Source organism: Panthera leo, chromosome D1, assembly GCF_018350215.1.
Source record: "Panthera leo isolate Ple1 chromosome D1, P.leo_Ple1_pat1.1, whole genome shotgun sequence".
Taxonomy (NCBI): Eukaryota; Metazoa; Chordata; class Mammalia; order Carnivora; family Felidae; genus Panthera; species Panthera leo.
This window is the reverse complement of record NC_056688.1, coordinates 110,186,951-110,214,723: the sequence shown is the minus strand read 5'-3', so window position 1 is coordinate 110,214,723 and position 27,773 is coordinate 110,186,951. Positions and strand designations below refer to the sequence as shown.

The 27,773-nt window shown below is 61.5% G+C and overlaps 3 protein-coding genes across 3 annotated transcripts; all 3 read left to right on the top strand.

The window, feature by feature from the left end:
• Window positions 1-3,340: 3,340 nt before the first annotated feature.
• LOC122199735 (aldehyde dehydrogenase family 3 member B2-like) lies at window positions 3,341-8,040 on the top strand. The gene is made up of 9 exons (XM_042905037.1): window positions 3,341-3,601; window positions 4,136-4,246; window positions 4,460-4,580; window positions 4,732-4,817; window positions 4,937-5,018; window positions 5,230-5,616; window positions 6,031-6,197; window positions 6,776-6,875; window positions 7,148-8,040. Exons 1-9 carry the CDS (start codon window positions 3,440-3,442, stop codon window positions 7,330-7,332), a joined length of 1,401 nt encoding a protein of 466 aa, XP_042760971.1. The 5' UTR covers window positions 3,341-3,439; the 3' UTR covers window positions 7,333-8,040.
• Window positions 8,041-13,821: 5,781 nt separating this feature from the next.
• Window positions 13,822-17,887, top strand: ACY3 (aminoacylase 3). The gene is given in 9 exon segments (XM_042907228.1): window positions 13,822-14,060; window positions 14,829-14,982; window positions 14,985-15,017; window positions 15,291-15,375; window positions 15,515-15,550; window positions 15,553-15,609; window positions 15,787-15,835; window positions 15,837-15,861; window positions 17,690-17,887. Coding segments are annotated over 9 exon segments (876 nt in total).
• Window positions 17,888-19,944: 2,057 nt separating this feature from the next.
• On the top strand, window positions 19,945-27,503 carry TBX10 (T-box transcription factor 10). Its single transcript, XM_042907226.1, has 9 exons — window positions 19,945-20,104; window positions 20,425-20,478; window positions 24,129-24,381; window positions 24,467-24,568; window positions 24,961-25,132; window positions 25,966-26,121; window positions 26,422-26,489; window positions 26,676-26,770; window positions 27,214-27,503. Exons 1-9 carry the CDS (start codon window positions 19,945-19,947, stop codon window positions 27,501-27,503), a joined length of 1,350 nt encoding a protein of 449 aa, XP_042763160.1.
• The last annotated feature ends 270 nt before the right edge of the window (window positions 27,504-27,773 follow it).

Here is a 27,773-nt window from a genome sequence, read left to right as displayed (position 1 = left end):
TCAGCACACCTGGAGGCAGAATGTCAGGCAAAGAGGGCAAAGGTGCAGCGAAGGATCCAGGGTCGGAGCCCACACTGGGGTACGTGGGGCCCTGCGGTCGGGAGCCCGCAGCGCGAGGGAGTGAAATGTGGGGCCGCAGGGCCAGGGGTCGGGAGCGGGCTCAGCTCAGGCAGGTGTCACTGCCCTGCTCCGGCTGTGCCTTCTGACTGGATCTCACTCCCCCCCCCCCCCCCGCCCCTCCGGGACAGGCAGGCTCCCGGGAACACCCTCGGAGGGGCCTGTGCTGGTCTGGCCCTGGGGGGGGGGGGGGTGGGGAGACAGATCCCATCCTTCCCGGAGGAGCTCCCAGGCTGGGGGAGGAGGCAGCATGTGGACAGACTGGGACCAGCCAGGTGTCACCGGGGCTGGGATGGGGATGGCTGGGGAGTCGGGAGACGAAAAGGGGGGAGCTCCTTGGGAGGCGAGGCCAGAGCTGTCTTTGATATAGGGTTGTAAAAGCGACGCTTACTGACATTTCTTTCTGCTTCTGGAAGTATCGCAAGCTGACTACGGAACATCTGCGAGAGGCGGAGAGATGCGAGGAAGTCAATAAAAAAGCCCAGGGTGCACCTTGGTGCAGGGTCTCGGTGCCGGTGGGGTGAGGGGCTAGGGCCACACAGACTGGGACCGAAGCCGCCACACAGCAGCCTCGAGGAGGGCAAATCGGGTCGCCTCTCGGAGCCCCGGTTTCCTCATCCTTCCAACGGGGCAGTAACGAAACCCGCGAGGCTCAAAAGAGACGTCGCACACCAAGCACTCAGCTCCGGGGGACCGGCTGTGTTCCCCATGTAGCCTGTGTTCTGTGACGTGCCCACTGGCCGCGGGATAAATTGCAGGGCCCTGCCCAGCTGTGTCTTGTTTCTCAAACCCCGGGCACACGCGCGTCCCTCGGCCCAGAACGCGTGCCCCCCGAGAGCCTCCGCCCCTGCCCCTTCCCCGCGGCAGCTGGCTCCCACTGGTGGGGTCTGTCGGGGTCTGTCGCCGGCCTCTTGGAGCCTGTGGCACACCCTTGCACGCTGGGGAATTGCTTTCAGTGTCACCGTTCTGTGTTTGATTTTTTTTAATGTTCATTTTTGAGAGAGAGAGAGAGAGAGAGAGAGAGAGAGAGACGGAGAGCGCGAGCAAGGGAGGGGCAGAGAGAGAAGGGGAGACCCAGAACCCGAAGCAGGCTCCAGGCTCCGAGCTGTCAGCACAGAGCCCGATGCGGGTGTTCGAACTCACAAACCGTGAGAGCAAGATCTGGGCCACCGACTGGGGCCACCCAGGCGCCCCTGTTCTTCTGTGTTTAGACTGTGAGGTCCCGAAGGGCCGACAGTCACCTACATGGCCCGGGCCCGGCCAAAGCCTCCCTGACAAGCAGCCGGGAGTTTCTTGTCAGCCACCCCTGAGGCCTTGCTCCCCTGCAGCAGGGAAGGCACGGCAGGGAGGCACCTTGGATGAGAAGCAGGAACCAGCTGGTCAGCTCCAGCCCCACCCCTGGCCTTGCTGCTGACCTCACCCCCCACCCAGCTGTCTGTTTCCTCACTTACTGGGCAACAGTGGGGATGGGGCTGGGGATCTGGCCACCCATAAGCTGAGTCTGAGATTGTCCCCAGGCACCCCAGGTGTGCACAATGGGGACACAGACAATGACGGCTGAGAAAGGCAGGGAGCCCCTGCCCTGCCTGCCTCACCTGGAAAAGGTATGATGGGCTGGGGCCAGGATCTCGGGATGGACGTCAGGACACCCAGGTGCCATAACTCGTCCCAGACTCCTCCGCTCTGGGCCTCGATTCAGGGCTGAGGCTTTTGACCCTAGAGAGGTACTAGGGAGCCATGGACAAAGTTAGAGCAGGGCTGATAGGACCAGGAGCTGTTTGAACCCCAGGCAGGGAAAGCTGGGTGAGGGAGGGTGATGCTGGCATTCCAGGCAGAGCTCTGGGACTGAGGGTGGGCAGTGCCGTGGTCCACTCAGGCCTCGCTCCTCCGGGAAGTGCTCAGAAGGAAATGGGGCTCTGCTGTCTGGGGCAGCGGTCTAGGTGGGACACAGTCCCCCCACCACCGGGCCTGGCTGTGGGAGGGCATGACCAGGGCCCCCTTCCGGCCCGTGACAAGAACAAGTCTTTCCTGAGCAATTACTGTGGACTGTATCCTCTGGACCCTGTGGTCCGGAGCCCCTGTCCCCACGGAAGGGAGTGGCCAGTGCCGGGAGTGACGGCCTCACCGCCAGGGGGAGGGAGGCATCTGCAGACCGCCTGGGAGTATGTGCAGCATCTGTTCCCGTCGCCCCGAATTCCCCCGCTGGGACAACCCACAGAGCTGGGCAGTAGCTGCTTTCCTTGTGTTATGGCTTCCGAGAATAGTAACCACGGCCGCCGACGGGCGCTGAGGGCTGCACGGCCAGGCCTGTGCTGTGTGCTCCACAGAGGCGGGCTGTTCCCACTTCCCAGATGAGGAGACTGAGGCTCGGAGAGAAGGAGTGACCGGCCTGAGGCCCTGGGAGTGGTGGAGGCACGGACGGGGCCGCCGGCCTGCAGGTGCCCAGGGGAGAGGCTGAGCCCCATCTCCTCCACGGCCGACGCGCTGAGGTCCTGGGCTCCGGCCTGCGAGATGCGGCTGAGGACAGAGGACAGCCCAAGACCACACGGACAGACAGACAGACACACAGACGTACACACAGACACACACAGGCACACAGAGAGACAGAAATATGCACACGGACAGACAGACACAGAAAGACATGGAGGCACACAGGTAGCCTCTGGGTTGGGGTGCTCAGAACCCCCCTTTGCTCTAGGTCTAGGGAATGCACCCCCTCTGCTGCGCCCCTGCTCCCTGGCCCCCCGCAACCCCCCCACCCTCAGCCCTGCGGGGGTTCCCTTGGGCGGTCTGGCTACGGCCCAGAAGGATTCGAGGCCCCAGGCTGTCTCAGCTCTGCCAACCTGGCCCTCCGCCTCTGCCTTTCCGAGCATGCTCGCCCACCAGAATGTTCCTCTGCTCCTTGCGCCGAGACCCTCCTTCCAGGACCACCTCCCCAGAGCAGACACGGGGCCCTCCTTCCGCTGCGGGCACCTGTGGATGGCACGCCCGGCCTCGCTTTCCCCGTGAGCCACTGCAAGCTTCTGTTAAGAACCCTCAGAGTCCCTGCTTTAGGCCCAGAGGGGGCCCTCCGTGTCATCCGTTGAATCCCTGCTTCTCAGTTTTGCTTGCGGCCCGGTGCCATGGCGGGAGGGGACCCAGGCGCGAGCGTGGGTGGGGCACACACATTGGAGGCGCGCGGGGGCAGCCCGGGCCCTCTGGGGCTACACGTGTGTCCCTGCGGGAGTGTCCTGAGCCCTGGTGGCTGCGGCCAGGGCCGGGGGCGGGGGGACTGGCCGTGAGGGTGGGGGAGCCCCGGCCCACGCCGCCCCCTCCCTGCAGGATGGACCCCTTCGCGGACACGCTGAGGCGGCTGCGGGAGGCCTTCAGCGCAGGGCGGACGCGGCCGGCCGAGTTCCGGGCGGCGCAGCTCAGGGGCCTGGGCCGCTTCCTGCAGGAACACAAGCAGCTCCTGCACGAGGCGCTGGCGCAGGACCTGCACAAGGTGAGGGGGGGCGGGGCAGGGGTGAGGGGGCAGGGCCGGGGGAGCAGGGATGGGGGGGCAAGGATGGGAAGGGGGGGCGGGGCCGGGGGAGCAGGGACGGGGGGGCAAGGATGGGAAGGGGGGGCGGGGCTGAGGGGCAAGGATGGGAAGGGGGGGCGGGGCCGGGGGGGGGGGGCAAGGCTGGCTGTGCCCCCCACTCGTTCCTGTTTGTTGCACAGACCCTTCCCGGGGGTGCAGTGTGGGATAGGCGCTCTACGACATTAACTCACCCAAACCTGTGGGGCGTGGTCCCCATGGGGAAACTGAGGTGCATGGGGGTGAAGACACCTGCCCAAACTCCCACACCCGGGAAGCGGCAGAGCGGGAGCTGGAGCCCGGGCCACCTGTCCTGGGGTCCACGCTGCTCACCGCTCACCGTGCCGTTCCTCGGGAACTATCTCCACATCCCGGGGTGAGGATTCCTGGGGACCCCACACCCCAGATCCCCTCCCCGCCTGCCCCAGGCCCGATCCCTGAGTTCCACCTCCACGGCAGGCAGCTTTCGAGGCAGACATATCCGAGCTCATCATGTGCCAGAACGAGGTCGACCTCGCGCTCAAGAACCTGCCCACCTGGATGAAGGACGAGCCTGTGGCCAAGAACCTGGTGAGCCAGCTGGCCCGGTCGGGGGCAGTGCCCGGAGGCAGTTCCAGCACAGGCCTCTCCCCCACCCTCGTCCCACGGCGAGCCACTGATGCTCTCGGGACCTCTGTGTCTTCATGAGGACTCCGTTGACAGGCACCTCGGGGACACTGGGGGTGGCTTTGGGGTGCCTCCCCCCCGCAGCGCCTCACTATGCCCCCCACCCCTGCACTCCAGCTCACGCAGATGGGCTCTGCCTTCATCCGGAAGGAGCCCTTCGGCCTGGCGCTCATCATCAGCCCCTGGAACTATCCCGTGAACCTGACCCTGGTGCCCCTGGTGGGTGCCCTCGCCGCAGGTGAGGAGAGCGTCCTGAGCCTCCTCCCCACCCAGCCCAACAGCCCTTCCCTAAGAGGGCCCCCGGCCTCTGGCCTGTTCCCTGCATCTCTGCCCTGGGTGGCTGTCGGGGCCCTGGCCTCTCCCAACGTCTTCCACCTCTGTCCCTGCAGGGAACTGTGTGGTGCTGAAGCCGTCAGAAATAAGCAAGAGCACAGAGAAGGTCCTGGCTGAGGTCCTGCCCCAGTACCTGGACCAGGTGAGGATGGCCCCCCCACATCAGCACCCGGTGGCCCACCCCCCGCCTCTGTCAGCTGGGAGGGGTCCAGCCGTCCCCAGGGCTGCAGTATCTCCTGAGCCGCCTGTCCCGCCCTACAGAGCTGCTTCGCCGTGGTGCTGGGCGGGCCCCAGGAGACAGGGCGGCTGCTGGAGCACAAGTTCGACTACATCTTCTTCACGGGTGAGGGTGGCCTCAACCAGTGTCCCGGGGGGAAGGCTGCGGAGGGAGGAGGTGGTGGCCAGGAGGGGGAGCAGCTCAGATGGCGATCAGCCCCTGGGCCTTGGAAGGTGGAATCTGGGGGCAGCGAGGCCTGGGGCACCTGCCAGCCGACAAGGTACAAATGGGCCAGGAGAGGGGGGGCCTGGACCCTCGTCAACTCCCGTGTCCCCAGGGAGCCCTCGGGTGGGCAGGATCGTCATGTCTGCCGCCGCCAAGCACCTGACGCCCGTCACGCTGGAGCTGGGGGGCAAGAACCCCTGCTACGTGGACGACGACTGTGACCCCCAGACCGTGGCCAACCGCCTGGCCTGGTTCCGCTACTTCAACACCGGCCAGACCTGCGTGGCCCCCGACTACATCCTGTGCAGCCCTGCCACGCAGGAGCGGCTGCTGCCCGCCCTGCAGAGCGCCATCACCCGCTTCTACGGCGAGGACCCCCGGAGCTCCCCGAACCTGGGCCGCATCGTCAGCGACAAGCACTTCCAGCGGCTCCGAGGCCTGCTGGGCTGTGGCCGCGTGGCCATTGGCGGCCAGAGCGACGAGAGCGAGCGCTACATCGGTGAGCCTGCCGTCCTGCCACGACCCCCGTGGGAAGGCCCGTCCATGATGCGGGTCCTGCCTGGGCCCCGAGTCTGGGCCGCGAGTCTGGGCCGTGAGTCTGGGCCGCGAGGCTCCCACCTGGGCCGCCAGTCTGGGCCGCGAGTCTGGGCCCCGAGGCTCCCACCTGGGCTGCGAGTCTGGGCCACGAGTCTGGGCCCTGAGGCTCCCACGGCTGCACTGGCCGCGCCCAGCCTGGACCCCGGCTCTGGGAAGACCGCTGGGAGACGCGGGCGCTCCGCCTCAGCCCCGGCCAGGCTGGAGAACCCCTCACGGTCCTTCCTGGGGGCCGTGGGGACACTGTCTTCCCCAGAAGGTCCCTGAGCCCTGCCCGAGGCCCCCCTCCCCAGGGCTGAGCCGCCCCCTGTGCCCGCAGCCCCCACGGTGCTGGTGGACGTGGAGGAGACGGAACCCGTGATGCAGGAGGAGATCTTCGGACCCATCCTGCCCATCGTGAACGTGAGGAGCCTGGACGAGGCCATCGACTTCATCAACCGTCGGGAGAAGCCCTTGGCCCTGTACGCCTTCTCCAACAACAAACAGGTGGGGACTCGGGTGGGGCTGGGACAAGAAAGGGGTTTAAAAAAGGTACAGACTGGTGACCTCCCCCCATCACAGCCCACCCTGGGAGGGTTAGGGCAGCACCACTTGGCCAACGGTTCCCTGCACAAGGCTCCTGGCAGGGAGGGCTTGGGCAGGGCCAAAAACCTGCCAGATGCGTGGCTGGCCAGCCGTCTGCCCTGGCCGGGTTAGCCTCCAGCTAGACGATGGGGTGTCTTTTTCTATCTGGCCTGCTCAGAGAGCCCCTTCTTCCTAAAGTGCACGAAGGCTCTGTGTGGGCAAGCAGAGGCCCCGAAGGGGGAACGGGGCAGAGCTCCGGGGGACCTGACAGGCAGAGGGACATGCCTGCCAGTGCATGGCTGGTGCTTCCTACCCTTCCTGTCGCCCCTCACGGTCACGGGCTCCCTCCATGTGGAAGGGGCTCAGAGGCTCAGAGGGGAGATGTCTCAGCAGAGGACGGGAATAAAGGGGGCTCCTCTGCTCCCAGTGGAACGGTTGAGGGCCCGAGCCCTCTTCCCGGATCACAAGCCCACCACCGGCCGCCCCCCTCCTCCCCCCAGGTAGTGAACCAGATACTGGATCGGACCAGCAGCGGGAGTTTCGGAGGCAATGAGGGCTTCACCTACCTGACTCTGACGTCCCTGCCGCTGGGGGGAGTCGGTGAGCCCTGCCCTCCTCTACCCTCCAGCCCCCACTCCCAGGGAAGCCCGGGTTGGTACTCCGATCCCCGGAAGGCCCAGTTTCGCCTTCACTCTCTTGCTCCTGGCCCCGGGTCTCTCAAGGCCTCAGTTTCCCTATCCGCACAATGGCTTTTTGAGTGGCTCAGCTTTCCCTGAGCTCCTTGCCAGCTCTGGGTTCCCACTTGGGCAGGAGACTGCTGCTGAGGCTGGGTGGGCTGCCGGCCTCAGCCCCTCCCCTCCACACCCACGCAGGGAACAGTGGGATGGGACGATATCACGGCAAGTTCTCCTTCGATACCTTCTCCCACCACCGCGCCTGTCTGCTCTCCCACCCCGGCCTGGAGAAGCTCAATGAAATCCGCTACCCTCCCTACACTAACAGCAAAGAGCAGCTGGTCAGCTGGGCCTTGGGGTCCCAAAGCTGCACCCTTCTGTGAACACCCTGTGTCCCTCCAGTGCCCTACCCCCACGATCCCTCTGTCCTGCCGCTGCCCAGGTGTTCAGTGAGGGGATCCTGTCCAGGAGTGCAAAGATCGTCTTCTTGGGCCTTTGTCTCAACAGACCCCTGGCTGGGCAGGACCTCTGGGCCTTTGGTCCGGCTGTTTTCAGGGCCAAAGTCCTTGCCTGTCGTCTCCTGATTCAGCTTGGCTATGCCTGGTGATGGAATTCTTGTGGTTGGAAAGGACTCCCTTGTATCAGATCTATAATTAGGCCCCCCAAATACAGAGCGATTTCTAACAGCGCCACTCACACCTGGTCTGGGGAGCTGACATAATCTGATCTTGAGCCCGGACCTGGCTAGTTGCCGAAGTCACCCTAAAGGGTGTCACTGGCAAGGACTCTGATGCGGTGGGTAGGTGGAATCAACAGGAAAGAGTACAAGGGGTGATTAGTCACGTCTGCTCTAGGCACAGGAGGGGGTGTGCACATTCCGGACATGTCTATCATCCGGCCGCAGACTCCCAGGAGGAGATCGTGGTCGGCAGAGTCTAAACCTAGCCACTCCATCCGACATATGGGGAAACTGAGGTCTAGAGACAGCAGGGGGCCGAACCTAGTTTATACAGGAAAGCAGGGCAGAGCTGAATGATGGCGGGTTTCTGGAGAAATTTGGAGGGGAGGCATCAGTAAACAGAATATATCTAGTGCATCGTGACCTGCCTCTTACTCTTCCCCAAATCCTCATCCTGGGAGTTCACTTCCAACCCCCCCCCCCACTCTTCATGGGGCTCCTCACCCCTCAGAGCCATGGGCAGACTGGGGGTGTGGCCTCCGGTTGAGGGAAAAGGAGGAGGGTGGCCGTCTTGCACACCACGATCTCTGAAATGTGGCCCCCCGGTGACCATCCAGTCAATGAGGGCATCTATCCATGGTGTTCAGATTCTCTAGTCCCCTGATGATGGCAGCCTGGTCTGCACGGTGACGGGGGACAGCTTGGCTTAGGCCACATGCCGTGTCCACACATATTTAGAAGCCTCGCCCAGAGGAAGGGACTGATACAATCAAGTTGCTGGTCCCTCCTCGGCCGGGAGCTCCAGTGGGTGGCCCCAGCTTCTTTCGCAATTGTCTTGGGTATTGTTTAGAACACACAGGACGTGCAATTATGTCACTGACCGAGTCACTGTACTCGGAGGGCAGTCCGGCCTCCTTGGCAAGATGCCATCCTGCTGGGGCACCGGGGTGGCCCCGCTCTCTATGCACCCGATCTAGTCAGTATCTCGGGCTCGGGCTCCAGCGAGGGCATCAGCTTCCCAACTGCCCGGGGTTGTGCCATGTGAACGGAGATGAAAACCGGGGAAGGAGGAGTGCCTCAGGCTCTTGGAGGTGAATCCGAAGGTCTTTCCACATCTGCTGCCCCCACAGAGGCGTGGGCACGAGCTTCCACCCCTCAGCTTCCCCTGCTCAGAGCTGCCAGGTTAATCCCTTTAAAACAGCCCAGCTGTCGTTGCCAAGGGTTAAAGGCCACGGCTCGCAATCACTGGCCAGATGACTTAGAGCTCGGCCCGCTGGTTGCTGCACTGGCCGCCGTGCGAGAGGCCGTACCCGGACTATGCCAGGTGAGTATTAGAAGTCATCCCAAACCCCCAAATCCCTACAAAGGCTCATACTTCTCTCACCTTCTTAAGGGCTGCACCTTCTCAATCACGGCTTTGGGGACAGCACGAGTCTTACCAATCCCCCAAACCTCCCAACGGCGCCTGGGCTTTGGGTTTTCTGTAGATAAATCTGTCTTTTCCTTTGCAGGTGCGTCAGGAAAGTCCCTGCAGCGGAGGCAGACCTTTGCTTGTTAACGTATCAGCAATGCCTTGGGTCCGGGTCACTGATGTGGGGAAGGAGAACGGGGACAGGTCCTCAGCTACCACCCCACGACAGAGGGAGGGCGGGGCTGCACAGGTAGCTTTGGGGGAGCCCTTGACACTTTCATAGCCGTCCCTCCCACACGAAGGCAAATCGATCTTAGCTGTCAGAAACCCGTATTGTCGGTCTTTTCTTCGAATCTCCTGGCGATGAGGCACATTTGTAGGCATGCATTTTTGCCAAACCACTAGGGTAAAACAGTAACTGTCTGTAAATGACAATAGACTTGACAATGGTCAGGGTTAGAGATCTGATGACAGTTTGTTATAGCACACGGGGCAAGGGAGCCTCTCCGGCAGTCCGTATTTTGTTTTTATTTTTTTAAGTTTATTTATTTATTCTGAGAGAGAGAAAGAGAGAGAGAGAGAGAGAGATCGAGCCAGAGGGAGAGGGGCGGAGAATCCCAAGCTGTCAGCTCAGAGCCTGACGTGGGCTCGAACCCACGAGCCATGAAATCATGACCTGAGCCGGTCACTCAACTGACCGAGCCACCCAGGCGCCCCAGCCAGTCTGTATTTTAAAAGCCTCTTGCCTCCTTTTCGCCTTCAGTCTCTGTGGGCAACGTTTGGGTTATCTCCCGGGATGTTTACATTTACAGACCAGACTTAACAACCTCCAGGGACAAAGAAAGAATGCAAGTTGTCTCTTAGGACTTTTGGGGTAACTGCTATTTAAAAATTTTCCGTAAAGGGGCACCTGGGTGGCTCAGTCGGTTAAGCGGCCGACTTCGGCTCAGGTCACGATCTCGCGGTCTGTGAGTTCGAGCCCCGCGTCGGGCTCTGTGCTGACAGCTCAGAGCCTGGAGCCTGTTTCAGATTCTGTGTCTCCCTCTCTCTCTGACCCTCCCCTGTTCATGCTTTGTCTCTCTCTGTCTCAAAAATAAATAAATGTTTGAAAAATAAAATAAAATAAATAAAAAAATAAAAAATAAAAATTTTCCGTAAGTTAGGGGTCAGAAAGCAGGGCGCATTTTGTCTGTTTCCTCATCATTTGCTGCAACATCACCCTCTCCAACTTCATCAGTGTCTCAGAGATTCCGCCTCTTAGTGTCCCAGTCCGGCTGTGTCACAGTGCCGGGGTCTTAACCTTAACCAGCTTGCACCCTCCCTGGGTTGCAGACGGCAGGCCGAGGCCTCTAATTCATCACCCTGGTCTCCCTCCCAGCTCGTCTGCCAGCCTGAGGCCAACAGAGCAATGGACACCACGCATCTTTCTCTAACCTCGGCAATTCTAACTTGCTTCCCCTTTTTTTTTCCTTTAGTTTACTTATTTTGAGTGTGAGCTTTAGTTTACTTATTTGAGTGTGAGACAGTATGAGCAGGGGAGGGGCAGGGAGCAAGAGAGAAAGAGCGAGAATCCGAAGCAGGCTCCACGTTTAGCACAGAGCCCCCCGCGGGGCTCGATCCCACGCCCCGGCGATCATGACCCGAGCCGAAGTCAAGAGTCTGACGCTTAACCGACTGAGCCACCCAGGCGCCCAGGCCATTCTAACTTTCTAACTGGAGCTGCAGCCTCGGGACCTGCGGAACTGCTCGCGGCAGAGGTCGGCCCACCGGGGCCCCCGTGGCTTCCCTCCTCTTCCGCAGGGGACCACGTGCAGTTCTGCCGAGGAGCACGGACGACGGCTGGCGTCCCCGGGCGTCCCCTGTGTTCACACGGCAGTCCGCAGTCATCTGACACAGGCCGCCGCTCCTCGCGCGGAGGCTGATGGCCAAGTTGGGATATCCGCCCGCCCCCCCACCCCGAAGATGCCTCCTTCCCAAGGTCCATTTCTTTGCTCTCCTGGCTGGCTCACCAGGGGTTGGTCTGAACCCCTCTCGGGAGCTTCCCAGGTGTTACCTAAAACCGGCCCCTATCTGCGGAGGGCGGGGACTGATCGAGGAAGAGGCAGATCATTCTAGGTTGGTAGGTGGCAGTGTTAATAAGCCAAAGGAACTTACATGCGAGGCCCGGCTTGGGCAGCAGCAAGGCGAGTGGGTCCCCTCACTGCCCGCCAGATCTTCAGTTTACACAGAAAGAGGCCTTAACCGGGTACAGTCACGTATACTGCGCAGGGCTACAGCTTTGGAGCAGCCTCCGGGAGCGGGAAAGGCACGCTTCAGAGAGCCTTGAACTCCTCCAGGCCTTGGCTCAGCTCTTCTCTCTTCCCGGGACGCCCTCCCTCTACCTCTAACCCACCCCTGCCTCCCCTCGGGCACTGCCTGTCTTGCCCTCTTGCAGTAGCCGGGGTCCCCGTCACTCCGCTGCCACACCGGTACCGGGTCCCTCAGCTTGTCTGGGCCTCCGCTCCCTTATCTTGCAGAACGGGGCTCCCACTTCTGTCTTAGAATCGCTGTCGGGGTTAAAAGGGACCACACGTGTCCGAGGCGCAGAAGCTGTGCCCTCCCAGAGCTTCCCGGGGCTCTGTCACAACCTTGAGGTTTGTGCCAGAAGCCTCTCCTTGTCCTGCTGCCCTGAGGCTTGGGTGTGGCCCAGGTGTAGGAGTGCACACGACACCGATCCAGATGTGGCCCTCCGTCTCGCTCACGTTCGCTCGATGACCCCTCATGGGGTCGCGCGTTCGGGGCCCCTTGGAGATCAGTATGCGTACCTGAGAAATACCCACCCAGGCCCGGATCCCCGGGAGACTTGCCCCGGCCTCCCGGAACCTGTCCGAGATAACACAGTCTTCCCCCTCCTGACGCACAGGCGACTGAGCCACAAGATCTAATTAAAGGCTAGCTGTCGGGGCGCCTGGTGGCTCAGTGGGTGTCGGGCTCTTGATTTCAGCTCAGGTCGTGACCTCGCGGTTCGCAGGCTGGGGCCCGGAGGTGCAGAGCCTGCTTGGGATTCTCTCCCTCTCTCTCTCTGCCCCTCCCCTGCTTCTGCTCTCTCTCTCTCTCTCTCAAAATAAATAAACATGAAAAAAAAAGAAAAGGTTAGCTGTCAGGTGCACGCAAGCCCTTTGATGGCACTGGTCACCTCTCTGTGTAAGATCTGCAGACGAAAGTTCCCGATTTCACGGAGAATAACCACCCAGTTAGGTCATCGTCAGCTCTACCCGCCGTCAGTGGGTCGCCCTGAGCAGAGCTGCGTAAACCTTATGGAGTGGCCTCCTTCGCTTCCCGGTCTGAAAGGGCCTTCTCAGCCCGGGGGATACTTTACTGTCCCTCCTCCACCTTCCAAACCGGGGTGTGGGAGGCCCAAACTCAGGGCCCTGGAGCCTCGCCCAGTGTAGGTGACTCACTGCCTGGTTCTGCCTTCCTCCTCGGTGACCTCCGGACTGTCCTTAGCTCTTCCCTGACAGCTCAACCTGGAGGCCGCCAGGGCCGGGTGTGGGGGAACTTCCCCCTCATCCTAGCCCCCTTGACCCTTGAGAGCAGCAAGGAAGGGTGGACTCAGACCGGACCAACCCCCCGGGTTCCGACTCCAGCTCTGCCCCTAATGCCCTGTGTTCCCTTGGCATTTTGTCTGAGCCTCGGTTTCCACATCCGTAAAATGGGTCTGAGGGTCATTTCCAAAAACAGAGCAAACTGATTCCTTTGCGTCACGCCTGTCCCTGAAAATGACGGAAAATACTGGACAAAACATTCCGAAACTTTGTTTAAAGCATCAAAAAGCTGGAAAAGTGGGACCGCACAGATCATAGCCCTTTAGGGTAAAGGTGACCTGGGAGAGACGCTGGCCCTCTGGGGTTACAAGCACAGAAGCATGTGGCTGAGGGGGTAAAGGCGGGGGGTGGGGGGCGGTGTTCCTCATCTGGGCATCTGCCAAAGCACAGACCTCTTGGGCCGGGGGGAGGTTGTCTTCATCTCAGGCCTTAGAGAGTCCTCGCAAGTAATTTTCCAAGTGTGCGTGCAGCTTCCCTTCCTGGTCCTGGGAGGGAGGGCTGGCCCCACTCCCAGAGGAGGGACAGAGGGCACGGACAGGAGCCTGGCCACGGGACCTGGGCTCTATGTGGCCGCAGCAAGTAGGAGTGTGGGGTGGAGTCAGGTGGGGAAACAGCAGCCCTGACCCCTGGGGGGACCTGGGCCAGTTCTCCGCAGGCTCGGCACAAACACTGCCCCGGGGATCTCTGGGCCCATAAACATCCGCTGGCTCAGCAGGTGCACACCCAGCCCCGGGGGGCCCGGAAACCCAGACCACCTCTGCACGTAATCACCCCCTCCCTGAGGCCTCTGCACCGGCCCTGAGGGGCCGGCAGGAGCTGCCTGGAACCCAGACACCCCCCAGCTAATCAGGTGACACTTCCCATGCTGCGCCCCGGTTCCCCCACCTACAAAATGGGAGCGTAGTCCTCTTGCTAAAGGGAGCCTATCTTGGGGCCCTTCTCCCCCACGGGAACGGGCCCCTCTTCCCAACATAGGCACCGGACGGGAGAAGCCCTGAGCTGCACCCCCAGAGGCACAAACGGGGCGGGGCTGAGCTGCATCCCACAACTTTTGACAGACAACCTCCTCGCCCAGCTGGGATCCCTCGGGCCTCAGGGAGCTCACCACTCTGCCACCCCAGCTCTGACCACTGGGCCCCGTGTCCGTGCCAGGGTCACCTAAGCAGGTCCGCCACCAGGTTCTCCACCCCACATGTGGATGTGCTTGCTGTCTGTGCCCCGAGGGCCCTTGCGCCACGCGGCAGTGACTGGGGGCACCCAGTGCCATGACACGTCTGGCGTCTACCTGGCCCAGCACTGGCTGCGGGCCCCAGGGGAGCTGCAGAGACCCAGCTTCGCCACGCCTGGGCTGGCCAAGCCGGTGGCCACAGCTGCCGGCCGTCGCTGCATGGGCCGGGACCCCAACCGCACCTTCACCAGCGACTTCCTCACACGGGTGTCCTCCAGGCTGGCCCAGCCCCTCGGCCTGGCACTGAGTCCCCGCCTCAGACGGTCGCGGTAGACTTCAAGCTGATCAGGGCTTCCTCTGAGTTCCCCAGACCCACGGTTTGCCTCCGACCAGCCCCATAGGCTGCGTTTACCTGTCCAGCACCCCAACAGCTCTTCCTCCTCCAGTAGATGTTCGCTGGGCCCCATCTCCGAGCCGGGCTTTGGTCAGCTCAGGTGAAAAAATGGGGAATAAGACTGAGGTGTTGCCCTTAGCCCACTGGGGGACACAGAGGAAAACGGCAGCAACCACAACCCAAGAGGCTAAATGTAGGGGAGGGGGCAACATGAAGCATCTAACATGGCCAAGGGCAGCCATGGAGGGCTTCCTGGAGGAGGTTATATCTCAGCCAAGCCCCAAAGGGTGAGTAGAGGTTAACTAGGAAAAGAGAGGAGAGGAGATTCTGGGAAAGGGTCCGGCAGGTGCAAAGGCCTGGAGGTGCGGCTGCAGTGAAAGCTGATGAAGCAGGTGGCAGGCAGGTGGGGCTGGGCTGAGGGTTTGGATTTTATGGGGCCAGTGGGCAGCCGGTGGGGGTCCTAAGCAGGGCAGGGACGGCCACAGTGGCACAGAGAAGAGGCCTTGAGCTGCTCTGTCTCTCCTGCAGGGTCTCGGGGGCTTCACCCCTCCCTGCAGCATGAGGCTGTCATCCCATTAAACCTCTGATCACTGACTGAGACTCTTAGGGGGCTGACACCCCATTCCTGCTCCTGCAGTGCCAGGGCCAACCTGGATGACCCATGCAAGGTGACAAGGGCCCGAGAACTGAACCAGCTGCCGGGGCCCCAGGCCTCAGGCCGGGCCTTCGGCTTTGTCCTTGACCTGCACAGCAGCACGGCCAACACGGGCACCTGCCTCATCGCAGAAGCTTCCCACAGAGGGTCTTTGCCATGCACCTGTGCCACCACCAGGTGGCCCTGGCCCCTCAGGGGCAGTGGGGAAGGGGACAGCTGGGATGGTGCCAGTGCCTCCCCTGGCCCTCTCCTTGGGCTCCAGTCAGGGCCTGCCACCTGCAAGTCCTCCAGGCCCTCTGGTCCCTTCCTTCCCCCCTTCCTGCCAGAGGGTGGAGGGAGGCTGGGCTGGGGTAGGTAGTGCCCCGTGCTCCCTCCATGCTCTCCCCACGCCTCAGTTTCCCCTTCTTGGGGGCCTGACCCACCCCTCCTGTCCCTCCACCCCCACTGCAGAGCCCCAAGGTGCCCTGCCCAGCCCTGTACCAGCTGCCGGGGTGGGGGAGTTATAGCCTGGACCCCTTGGCCAAGAACGGAATCGGTAGGCTGCCACCTCAGGAGAAATGGGTGAGGGGGCGGGGCTTGGAAGGGCGGGGCCGTGTGATAGGCAGGGTCAAGGACCTGGGGTTAGAGCACTCCTCTCTGGGGCACCCCCCGACCCCTCTCCTCCTGGTCCCCAGTCCTGGAGCTGGGCCCCCAGCCTCAGGGTGTGCTGCGAGCAGGATGAGGACCCTGGTGGCCAAAGTCCTGGACTTCATCGAGCTCTTCACCCAGGGTGAGATCTGCAAGGACTTGCTGGGAAACTGAGACCCAGAGAGGCGAGGGCCCGACCCGGGGACCCTGGAGCCAGGCTCACGGGTGGGCTGGGGACCAGCCTTGGGTGGCCCCCACGGCCCACTGTGTTCTGGGCCCGGAGGAAGGGACAGGCTCACACACCCAGCCTTTGGCCCAGGCACAGCTGCACATGGAACGGGCAGCGTGGACCGGCCACGCACGGAGGCTGGGGACCGGGCATCCTCAGCTGCAGGTGCGTGTGTGTTGCTGTGGGGAGATTCCTGGGTCACAGCTTTGGTGGCAGAGGCAACTGAGGCCCAGGGGCAGGGACCACGGGTGCCTCCCACAGGGTCATCAGGACCTCAGAATCAGGATCAGAACACGAGGCTGCCCCCTCCCCCCACCAATGCCCTGCCCCTACAGCCTCCCTGGAACCCCACGGACAGGCCTGGCATTCGGGGCCACAGTGATCTGCCCGGCGCCTGCAGAGGCCAGGAGGGGCTCCTCACAGCCTGGCCACAGAAGGCAGAGGGAGGTGATACGGAGCGGGCACCACCCAATCCACCTGCTTGCAGGTGCAAACATGGAGCCTGTCTTTATTTTCCAAGTACTTCCCCGAGCGTCCCTCCGCACGTTAGCAGGGAATCCGGCATTCCTGCTGCAGGCCTTCCCTTCCTGAACGTCACAGGAGTCTGGCCTCCCCGCTTCTGCGCCTGGCCTGGCGGGGAGGAGATTGGGAAGATCGCGCCGCCCACCGGCTACCGCTCTGCCCGCTGCCACGTGGGGTCGCTGTCACACTAGGTGCACGCCCTCCGTGGCCTTCGAGTCCTGCAGTGTCCAGGCCACAGGCCTCCCCACGCTGGGTGCCCAGCCCTAGCCTCCTTAGTAACCGTTCTCCAAGTGTCCCAACTGGCCTTCGGGGGGCGGGACGGGCTTCAGAGGGGGCCACATGCTCTGTTGGCACCAGCCCTCCCCCTGCCACGGCAAAGATCTGTCCCCCAGCCCAGTAAGCAGCCACAGCCCCCTCCTTCAGTGGTGAGTCCCGGCGGGACAGCATCGGAGTGACCCAGCAGACAGGACTGGTATGCACCGGGGGCGCAGCAGAGGCTGGGCACAAAAAAGAAAGAAATATCGGAAAGAATTTGACATTTCAAAAATTGTTTAAAGAACCAGAGTAACAAGGCACCTGGATGGCCCAGTCAGTTGAATGTCTGACTTCAGTTCAGGTCATGATCTCACGGTTTGTGAGTTCGAGCCCCGCGTCCGGCTCTGTGCTGACAGCTCAGAGCCTGGAGCCTGCTTCAGATTCTGCGTCTCCCTCTCTCCCTGCCCCTCCTCTGCTCGTGCTCTCTCTCTCTTGCTCAAAAATAAACATTGAAACATTTTTTTAAAAGAACCAACGTAACAATTGTAGGAAAAATCAGCCATTGGTTGGGGTTTTTTGCTCTTATTAAAGCTTCGTGTTTGATTTTGAGGTGTTCTCTTCCTTATAACAACACCGTAGTGGAGGGGCAACATCTTTTCGGTGTTTAGGGCTGGGGGCCCATCCATCGTCCTTACAGATGCAGAGCCACGACAGTGATTTCGAGTGATTTCTCCCACAGTTTAAAATTTTATTTGATAGGCCATTATATTATGTTTACTCTGTGTCAGACGCTGTTAAGCACTATTAGCCGTTTAACTTAAACCTCAGGAGGATAGGAGAAGACACTATAATTCCTATTTTACAGAGGAGGAAGCTGAAGAACAGAAAGGTTAAGTGACTTGCTCAAGGTCACCCAGCTAGCAAGGATTTGAACCCAGGCTCTACTGTCTGTGCCCTTAACCACGAGGCTACACTTCCACAATGACAACTGTCTTTCTAAGGCAACTTGTGTCTCCATTCTAAACACAGAGCCAGGGGCATCTCGGCAGACACCCTGTCACATTGGTTGAGAAAATGAAGCAGTGACTGGATGAGGCCATCGGTGAAGGGCATCTCTTGGGCACTGCCTGCTGGGGTTGCCCCCACAGGAGCCAGGGCAGAGGTCGGCCCCAGCAACCTTGGCCGGAGGCTCTCTTCCCAGGACTGAGGCTTCCAGACCCTACAGCCCGGTATAGCCATCCTCCAGATGTCCGGTGGTGAGAATGTGCTCTGTGAGGGGGGGCCTGCCGTGTACCCCATGTTCATCAACAAGGCCACCTACTATGAAAAGGGCATTGCCTCCATTCAGGCGGAGAAGCTCACGTTCTCCGTGCCTGCCCTGCCGCGCTGGCCCTCACCCCGCCCCAGCCCCTGACCCAGGCCGGACCCGCACAGCCTCAGCCCTCCCATCTGAACAATGGGTCCCGAGCCACAGTCTTGCTCCCGGGCACCCCTTTGCCTTCTGCTGTATACCATGTTTCTGGCCATACCCCCATGCCTCCGTACCTCAGTTTCCCATATATAAAATGGAAGATGTCCAGGGGTTAATGGTTCATGTCCTCTGTCCTTCATGGTCCCTCTCTGTGACCTCAGGATCTGGCGCAGGTCTGGCCCAGGGTGGTCTTGGACATGCTGTGTGTCCTGGGGCCAGTGATGGCTGTCTCTGTACAGCCTATCAGTGCCCAGGGGGAAGATCCCCCTTGGAGTCAACAAAGGGCCTTCCAGAAGAGGCCACGACCCAGAGGGGGCCTCCCAACCTGCCTGCACTCCTGGGGCTGGAGAATCAGTCTGAGAGAGCAGAAGCCCATGCACGTGCCTACCCAGGCACTGTGTGTGTGTGTGTGTGTGTGTGTGTGTGACTGGACACACATGTGTTTCCAAGAACTTCAATACCTTGGGTGTCCTTCTGAGGAGGTCTATATGTGGCTGGGCACACAGCCCAGATGTGCATTTCCAATGTATAATGAGCCCGGTGCCCATGGGGACTCAGGGGGAGTCAGGGCTGGAGAAGGGGTGCAGCTCGACAAGGCTGTCCCTACCCAGGACAGCCGCCCAGGGGCAGGGACGCAGGGAAGAGGTACCTTGGCCTGGGGTAGGGGGAGTCCTACCAGTGGGGCTGGAGGTCCTCAGCACCCCAAGAGGGAGCGGGCGCGGGGTCTGCTGCTGGGGTCCCCTCGGTCCTGACCCAGGCCCTCTCTGCAGGGCGTCCACACAGGCCAGACTGGACACAGCCCGCAGCTTCTGCACCCACCTGAGCCTGACAGGCTGCGGCTCCTGCCTGACAGCGGGGCCGGGGGGCCCAGAGCGTCATCCTCGGGAGGCGTCTCCCCCCGGCCCCTCTGCACCCTCGCCTGGCCCATCCATCTCCCCGCGGCCACAGCTGCCACGCGGCCTCCTGCTATTGAGCAGCGAGATGAGAAGGTGTGAAGGATATGGGGGCGCCAGGGACGGGCTGGCAGGCAAGATGGATGAGGGGGCAGGGGGGCCAGCAGGCGCCTCCGGCGGGAAGGGCAGGCCGGCCGGGGAGGAGGCTGTGCAGAGAGGCGCGCCTGTGTGCGAGGCGTGTGTGTGAGAGAGAGAGCGCGTGCACCCATGCACACGGCAGCTTGTGCACGTGTGCACACGAGTGGGTGTGGGGCATGGGGCCTGGGGTTCATCTGTGTGCAAGTGGGGTGGCCCATCAGTGTCCTCACCTACATGCGTGGAGGGGGCGTTTCCCATCACACAGAGCAGAGCTGCGTGCAGGTGCACGCACACGCGTGCACACACACACACACACACACACACACACACCAGTGGCCAACAGGACCCTGGGCTGGCCCACTCCTGGGAGTCCAGGCTGAGGGGGAGCCAGGAGGATTGGTGGGAATCTCCCAAGACCATCATCTCTCCCCTTTCCCTCCTCCCCACCCCCCCGCCCCACTGTGGATCCTGGGACAGCGTGGCATGGCCGGTCACACACCTCACTGGGTGGCCCCTGATAGCCGCTGGGACCCTCCCAAGCATGGAGAACCGCCCCTTCATCCTGCCCCACAGCAAACCCCAGAGCTGTGCATGGGCCTACCTCTCCCAGCTTGGCAGGCAGGGATCTGGGCTACAGGAGACCAAAGCAGGAGGCACCCCTAAGTGGAGGGAGGAGAGGTCTGCCCCCGGGCATCAGGCTCTGGGAGGAGCTGCGTGTCATTCTTGGAGAGAAGCAGTCCTTCTGACCCGCGGTCCCTCCATGCCCACTGCCAGGCATGGGCCTCCGCTTCCCCCACGTCCCCAGTGCCACACTCTGGAGGAGGTGTATTGGGGTGAGGGGGTCTAGTCTGCCTTGGGGACCCCAGTCAAGCGGGCCCAGCCCAGCCTGAGGTGCTGTCCCCTAGTGCCGGCCTGGGGGCTGGCCTGGAACACTCCCTCCCAGAGTGAGCTCTCCTGGGGTATAGCCCGATGACCCTCCCTGGGCAATCGGGCGGCAATGAGATGGCCAAGCAGCACTCTCATCTGACAGCAACCAGCTTTGTGCCTTCCTGTGCCTTCCTGACCGGTGATCCAGGTGTCCCTCAATGCCGGGCCTGGATGGGCGTGGGCAGCCTGGAGAAGGCGCCTGGTCGGGCTGGAGAGAGCAGGCTGACCTGTGGGCAGAGCAGACACCCGCCTCAGAGACCTGTGACCTGGGCCAGCCTCCCACCCCGTGGGGACTACTTAGGCACCGTCAATCAGGATGGGAGCAGTTTACTGCTGTTCATCCCAGAGAGAAGAGATTATGCGCGCAGTTGGGGAAACTGAGGCACGGGGGCTGTCGGGAATCCACCAGCATCGCACAGCTCCTCGGGCCCCAGCCATCACCCAGACCCGGCTTCCTGCCATCCGGTCCAGGAGCTCTGCCTCTGCCAGCACTTGCTGATGCTGCCCCCTTGTGATTCCCAGTTTCCCAGGCGATGCCACACCAGCAGCAGCCCCAGGTCAGGGGTCGAGGTCCTGGTGAGAGGGCATCACCTCTGCCATCAGTCCTCGTGCTCCTGCGGCTACTGCGGCCTCCCCGGCCTCCGCCAGGCCTTTTCAGTGCCCAGCCCTCCAGTCACCGGGCCTGGGCCCCTGCGGACCGCCCGGCCGGGTCCTCCAAAAGGGCCCCCACTCTGCGCCTGGGTCCATTGATCAGGAGTGGCTGAGGGGCTCCTGGCTGGGAAAGGGAGGGAGCCGGGAGGGGGGACCGGGGAGGGGGGGAGGAGGCTTTGCAACGTCAGAGCCTTCCCACCTGCCCTCCTCCCACACAGCACCACTCCTGGAGCTGGACAAGCCCGGCCAGCAGCCTGGTGCAGTCCAGTCTGAGGGTGGTTTGGAGACGGGGCCCTGCATACCACAGGGCCAGAGTGGCCTGCCTGCAGAGACCAGGTGCCTGACTCCGGTGGAGAACCAAGACGTGAGTGATCGCCTGGAGGGAAGGACGGTCCCGCAGAACTGAGCTGTGCCGCTGAATGGGCCAGGAGATCAGGAGCGTCTGACCACCAACCCAGCAGGCAGGGACTCCTCAGGTGACAGCTGCAGCTGGCCCGCACTGAGCAGGACTTCTCCAGGAGCCAACGTCCAGGCCGTCCCCATGGCAGGTACGATGTAGGCAGCCGAGCTGGCCCCATGACTGGGCTCAGGCTCCAGGGTGAATGGGGCGGGGCAGGGACTGGGTGGGGGGACCAAAGAAACCCTTCTGGATCCAGGTCTTGGGCAAGAGGGTGGGGCAGGGGCACCCCACGCTAAGGCCTCAGATCCCACCAGGGCAAGGTTGATGGGCTCACAGCTGCCCATGTGCAAATATGGGGGTGCTGATGGGCCGGGGTACAGAGCCATTTCTGGGAAGGGAGAGCCTTCTCAGGCATGAGTGACCTTGGACCTGTCCCTTCCTCTCTCTGGGTCTCACCCATTGAGTATCAAGGTCAGGGGCTACACAAGAAGTCTCTAACTTCCCCTCCAGACCTGGCTCCATGCTTGTGGGAAATTGTCAACTCCTGACCCCAAGGGATGCCAGCTTTTAGAGGAACCAGACAGAGAAGGGGCCCCTCCTGAGTTTCTGAGAGCACTCAGGGGTGGCACTTTGACCAAGATGGGCAGGGGGTGAGCTCATAGAAGACTTGGGAGCCAGTGACCAGCCTGTGAAGGCCCCAGACCCAGGGAAGCCATGAGCCTCTCCCCTGGGGACCCATGGACCCTTGGGGTTTTGTCATCAGTTACCCAGATGATAGACCTGCCCCAGCAGGGCAGCTGAACAACGGGCAGTTGCCCATGTGGTGGCCTGGTCCAGGTGGTGGGGACATCAGCCCGTCTACACTTCATGCCCCTCTGGGAGATGCAGACCTGATGCGGTCCATCCCTCTCGGAAAGACCCCCACCCACTCCCGGGGCTTTTCATACGTGGCCCTCAGGGCTGCGAAATATGGGACCGCAGGCCCTGAGCCCCACACTCCAATGAAGCACCTACTATGTGCCAGCTCTGGCCAGGCGCTACCCACCTGTTAGCTCATTACACGTAGACCACCCCGGGAACCTCCCTCCACCCATCCCTCTATCCGTCCGTCCGTCCATCCATCCATCCATCCATCCAACACCAAAACCCACCTCTGCCCAGGGGATCTCAGTTCTACCAGGCTCTTGGCCACTTAGGGGGTTGCTAGAAACTAATAGTCCATTTTTCAGGATTTTTTTTTTTCTGGTTTTAATGTTTAACTTGTAAAACATACATAACACAAAAATTACCATTTTGGCCATTAAAAAAATTTTTTTTTTGTCTATTTATTTTTGAGAGAGAGAGAGACAGCACGTGCAAGGGAGGGGCAGAGAGAGGAGACACAGAATCTGAAGCAATCTCTAGGCTCCGAGCCCAACGCGGGGCTCGAACCAACGAACCGCGAGATCATGACCCGAGCCAAAGACGGATGCCTAACCAACTGAGCACCCAGGGCCTCCACCCCCCATTCGAGCCATTTTTAAGTGTACAATTCGGTGACGTTAGGTACATTCACAAGGCAGCCATCACCACCATCGTCTCCAGAACTTTTGCATCTGGCAAAACTGAACCTCTGTCTCCATTAGACGCTCCCCCCCTGTCCCCCTCCCTCCATCCCTGGCACCCACCGTTCTTCTTTCTGTCTCTGAAGCTGACTGTCGTAGGGACCTCTCACAGACGGAAGCACACGGGATTTGTCCTTTTGCGTCTGCCTGGCTTATTTCACTTAGCGTGACGTCATCAAGGTCCACCCAAGTCACAGCACGCTGCAGAAGCCCCTTCCTGTTTAAAGCTGAAGACGGTTCCGTTGTCTGGCTAGACCACACCTTGCTTATCCATTCCTCCAACAGTAGACACTTGGGTTGCTGTCACCTTCGGGCTGTCGGGAATCGTGCTGCTGTGAACACTCACGCACGTGTCTCTGTTCGGGTTCCTGCTCTCGGTTCCTTTAGCGCATTTCTCCAGTTCTAGGTAACTCCCCAGAAGTGGCCTGGCTGGATCCTACACTCATTGTGTTTTTCGCAGCAGAGGCTCCATTTGTACCCCATCAGCGATGCAGAGGGTTCCAATTTCCACACGCCCCCACCAACACTTGCAATTTCTTTCCTTTCCTTTCCTTTCCTTTCCTTTCCTTTCCTTTCCTTTCCTTTCCTTTTTGTTTCTCTTTTCTTTTTGGTAATAGCCATCCTCATGGGTGTAAAGTAGTGTCTTATTTTAGGTAGAATTTGCTTATTTTAATTTTTTATTAAAAAAAATTTTTTATATTTATTTATTTTTGAGAGAGAGAGAGAGAGAAAGAGAGAGAGACAGAGCATGAGTGGGGGAGGGGCAGAGAGCGAAGGAGACGTAGAATCCAAAGCCGGCTCCAGGCTCCGAGATGTCAGCACAGAGCCCGATGAGGGGCTCGAACCCATAACCGTGAGGTCACGACCCGAGCCAAAGTCGGATGTTCAACCGACTAAGCCATCCAGGCCCCCCAGGATTTATGGTGTTTTTTTTTTTTTTTTTTTAAGGAGGGTAGAGGGTGGCAAAATTTTTGGTCAAGGCTCGTGCCAGGATGGCACGTCAAGAAATGGAATGTTTCTGGGGCGCAAGGTCAGACATGGGCGGGAGTCCTTGGTGGTGATTCGAGGATGTCCTCTCAGTTCAACTCTCCCGGAGCAGGACCAGGCACCAGGGTCTCTGCGGAGTGAAGACGCTCATTCCCGAACCCACGACCTCCCATGTCCTACCATCGTAACAGGTGTCGTTTTTGAAGGGTGTGCCGGGCACCGTGTGTGTCCTCGCAAATCCTCGCATCAGCCCTGTGAAGCGCGTATCAAGAACCCCTTGGGACAGATATAGAAACTGAGGCTCTGAGAGACGGAACGATTTTGTTGCTCAAGGCCACAAGGCCACGTGACTTGATGGCTCGAAGATTCCCTGAGGAGCCAGGCAGTTCCCGTCTCTGGCCTCCAGGAGACTTAAGTCGGCATTTGCCTCATGAAGTGATGCCCCGTCAGGGATACTATGGGAACACAGGCCTGGCAGTCAGGGAGGGCTCCCTGGAGGAAGAGGCACCTAGGTGCAGCCGGAAGGATGAGAGCCGGCTTGGTGGCACGGGGGTGAGGCTCAGGCTTTCATCCTCTCTCCCCAGCCTTCCTCTCTGCCGGCCTCGGGGTACTCGCAACCTCAGAGCCCTACACCCTGACCAGCTCCAGCTGGGAGCCCCGGCTGGACTCCCCATTCCCGTCAGACCCTCCCACCGGGGCCCAAGTCGTGGCCGAGCCCGGCAAGCAGGGCCCCAAGAACCCGCGTGTGTCCAGCGTGACGGTTCAGCTGGAGATGAAGGCTCTGTGGGAGGAATTCAACCAGCTGGGCACGGAGATGATTGTCACCAAGGCAGGCAGGTGCGAGCAGCGGGCGTGTGCGTGGGAGGGGACAGGGGGCCACGGTGGGGCCGCCCTTGGGCTGCTGAGCGCCGCCCTCCTGCAGGAGGATGTTTCCCACCTTCCAGGTGAAGATTCTGGGCATGGACACGCTGGCTGACTATGCACTGCTCATGGACTTCGTGCCTCTGGACGACAAAAGATACAGGTCTGGGGGCCGGCCCGGGAGGGCAGCTGGGACAGCAGGGGGGCGGGGCCAGGAAGTCGACCCCTACCTGCACCCTGGGGTGAGCCGGGGGCCAGTCGGAGCCGTGACCAGGGAGGCCTACCCTGGGGCAACGGCGGGAAGCCTGACGGCAAGGCGAGGGGCCCAATGCAGGGCAGCCTGAGGCGGGCAGTGGGCTAGCCTGGGCAGGGACAGTGGGCTAGCCCACTGCGGCCACCGGGCGCTCGAGGCCAGACAGCATCCTTGTCTCCGGTTCCTCACGTGTGAGTTCCTAGAGCAAGGGCCCCTCGGCCCCGCCGGTCTTCAGGGCAGGGGCGGCAGGTGAGGTGCCGTGGGGGCGGACGGGGCACCCTTCCCACGCGCTCTGTCCCCAGGTACGCCTTTCACAGCTCAGCCTGGCTGGTGGCGGGCAGAGCAGACCCGGCCACGCCCGGCCGCGTGCACTTCCACCCGGACTCGCCGGCCAAAGGTGCACAGTGGATGCGCCAGATTGTGTCCTTTGACAAGCTCAAGCTGACCAACAATCTGCTGGACGACAACGGCCACGTGAGGCCCCGGCCACGGCGGGGAGGGGGCAGGGCAGGGCTGGGGACACCGGGGCCTGATCATAACGAAGCCTGGAGCCAGGGCCAGCTGTGACTTTGGCGCCCAGCGTCCCCACCCGCTACTGGCGGCTAACGCTGGGGGCCAAGTTCACCCGGCCAGGGGTTGGGCAGCAGAGGGGACTGCCCGAGCAGGGGGCTGGAAGTGAGAACGTTCCAGCGAACACTATCCTCCTCGTAGACAGTGTGTATGGAACGCTGTTGCAGGGGCAGGAACAAGTGCAAAGGCCCCGAGGCTGCAGAACGTTAGGCCCGTCGGGAGAAGTGCAAGGAGGCTCCCCACGTGGCGGAAGTGGGGCGTGTAGGGGAGATGGGAGGAGAGAGACCCTAGAGGCTGCCAGGGCTGATCTGCAGGGCCAGTCGGCTGCGGAGAGGGTTCTGGCTTTTCCTCTGTGCGGTGGCCACAGGAGGGTTTTGAGCAGGGGGTGGCACGCCGCAGCTCGCCGGGGCTGCGGTGTGGACAATAGACAGCGCAGCTGGACGGGAGCAGGGCCGCTGGCCAGGAGGCGGTGGGGTGGGAGAGGTGATCAGATGCTGGATATTTCTGAAGGTGCAGCTGACGGCAGGATGTGGGTGTGAGGGAAGGCAAAGTGGCAAAATGCTCAGACGCCACAGGGCCTTTGATGCAGAACCGTGGGCCCTCGGGACCAGACTCTGCGCCCCCGTTATAAGAAAGACAGCCGTTCTGCCCCGGAGAGAGAGGCTTAGCCCAAGGGAAGGTTTGCTGCTGCTCCCCCACACCCCCGAACACTGCCTTCCGCAACCCCCCCCCCCCAGATCATTCTCAACTCCATGCACCGCTACCAGCCCCGATTCCACGTGGTCTTTGTGGACCCACGCAAGGACAGCGAGCGCTACGCCCAGGAGAACTTCAAGTCCTTCGTCTTCAAGGAGACCCAGTTCACGGCCGTGACAGCCTATCAGAACCACCGGGTGGGTTGGGACCACAGCTCACGAGGCAGCTGCCAGCCCATTTCACAGGGATGGAGACTGAGGCCCAAAGCTCTGAGCTCAGAGCCTTGCCCTTCTCTCCTTCCCTAGGACTCAGCAGACTTCTGCCCTCGGTCATTCCCCTGCCTTCACGCCCAATGACTCTGTGGCTCCTGGGCTGAGGGCCCGGGTCCCAGGGCCTCCTGATTGGGGGGTTCGGGGAAGACAGGGTGGCTGAACCTGGGACCCCACAGCCTCGCCCTGGCTCAGGGTTGGCCCATAACTGCACTTTCTCCTCTGCAGATCACCCAGCTGAAAATCGCCAGCAACCCTTTTGCCAAGGGCTTTAGGGAGAGTGACTCAGACTCCTGGTACTGTGTGAGCCCAGCTGCCCCAACCCAGCCCCTCACCCCCATCTGCACTGTCTCCTAAGGCCTCGGGTCCTGCCCTTCTCTCTGCTTCCTGCCCACTGACTGGTCCTGGGGTCCCACGGCCTGCCTTGACCTGGGCTCTCCCCTGTGACCCTCTGCCTCCATTCCTGTTCGTCCCGTCTCCAGGACTGTCCCTCCACGAGCCCTGCTCAGCATCCCGACCCGGAGTCACAGCGGCCTCGGCCCCTGCCTGCTGAAGGGCTCCACAGAGGAGGGAACAGGTCAGCCTCCAGGCTTACAGACACAGTGGGACCAGAGCCTGCATGATGGGCAGGAAGCGAGGAGACAGGGCCACACGGCCTCCAGGAGGGGGCTTCAGCACGTCCAGCCAGCCCACTGGGCACCTGTGTGGACAAAGAGGAGGAGGCAGAGAATTCTGAGGCAGTTTGGGGCCAAGGGCACAGAGAACAGGACGGGGACAAGGTGCTAAGAGCAGGGGTGGGAGGTGTCAGACGGGCTTCCTGGATGAAGTGGCTCCTGAGCTGGGCCTTGAAGAACTGGGAAGGGTTTGGACGGCAAGAGATGGCAGGGAAGAGCGAACGAAGAGAGAACAAGAGCGAAGGCTGAGAGGGGGGGCAGCTTGGGATGGGAGCAGGGGAGGAAGAGGGGAGGCTGAGGCTGTGAGGGAAGGTCCGGGGTCCACACAGACCATGTCTTCCCTCAGACTCCCACAAAGCTCCAGTCTCCAACTCCAGGACCTCCGCCCGGCTGCGACATCAGCTGCTGGCCCCCCCTGAGGCTCTGCTGGCCCCAGCCACCTACCAGCCCCTCGCCTACCAGGGCCTGTACCCTGGAGCCTCAAGCCCCCTCAGAATCCCAAGGGCCCGACCAACACCATACCCCCTCCCCAATGTCCAGAACGACAGAGATCAGGAGAGCCTGCCCCTCCCAGCTAGGCTGGGGCTCCTGTCCCCCACCGCCATGTGCTTGGGGACTGTCCAGGACCCTCAGTGATGATGAGGGCCCTGTGCACAGACTCCTCTTACCCTGAATACTACCCCTGCTGCCTCACCTCTGCAGAGGCCCTCTTCCCTCAAGGATAACAGGGCAGGTGGAAGCCCAGAGAGGGAGGCTACCTGCCCAGAGTCACAGCAAGGCCGAGAAGATGCCAGGCTTGGAACCAGCCCCCCCCCCCATACATGTCCCCTTCTGCCTTGGGGGTGACTCCTCTCAACCCTGCTTTACCTCTCCTTTTCCCCCAACATTAAACCATTTGGCATGAGT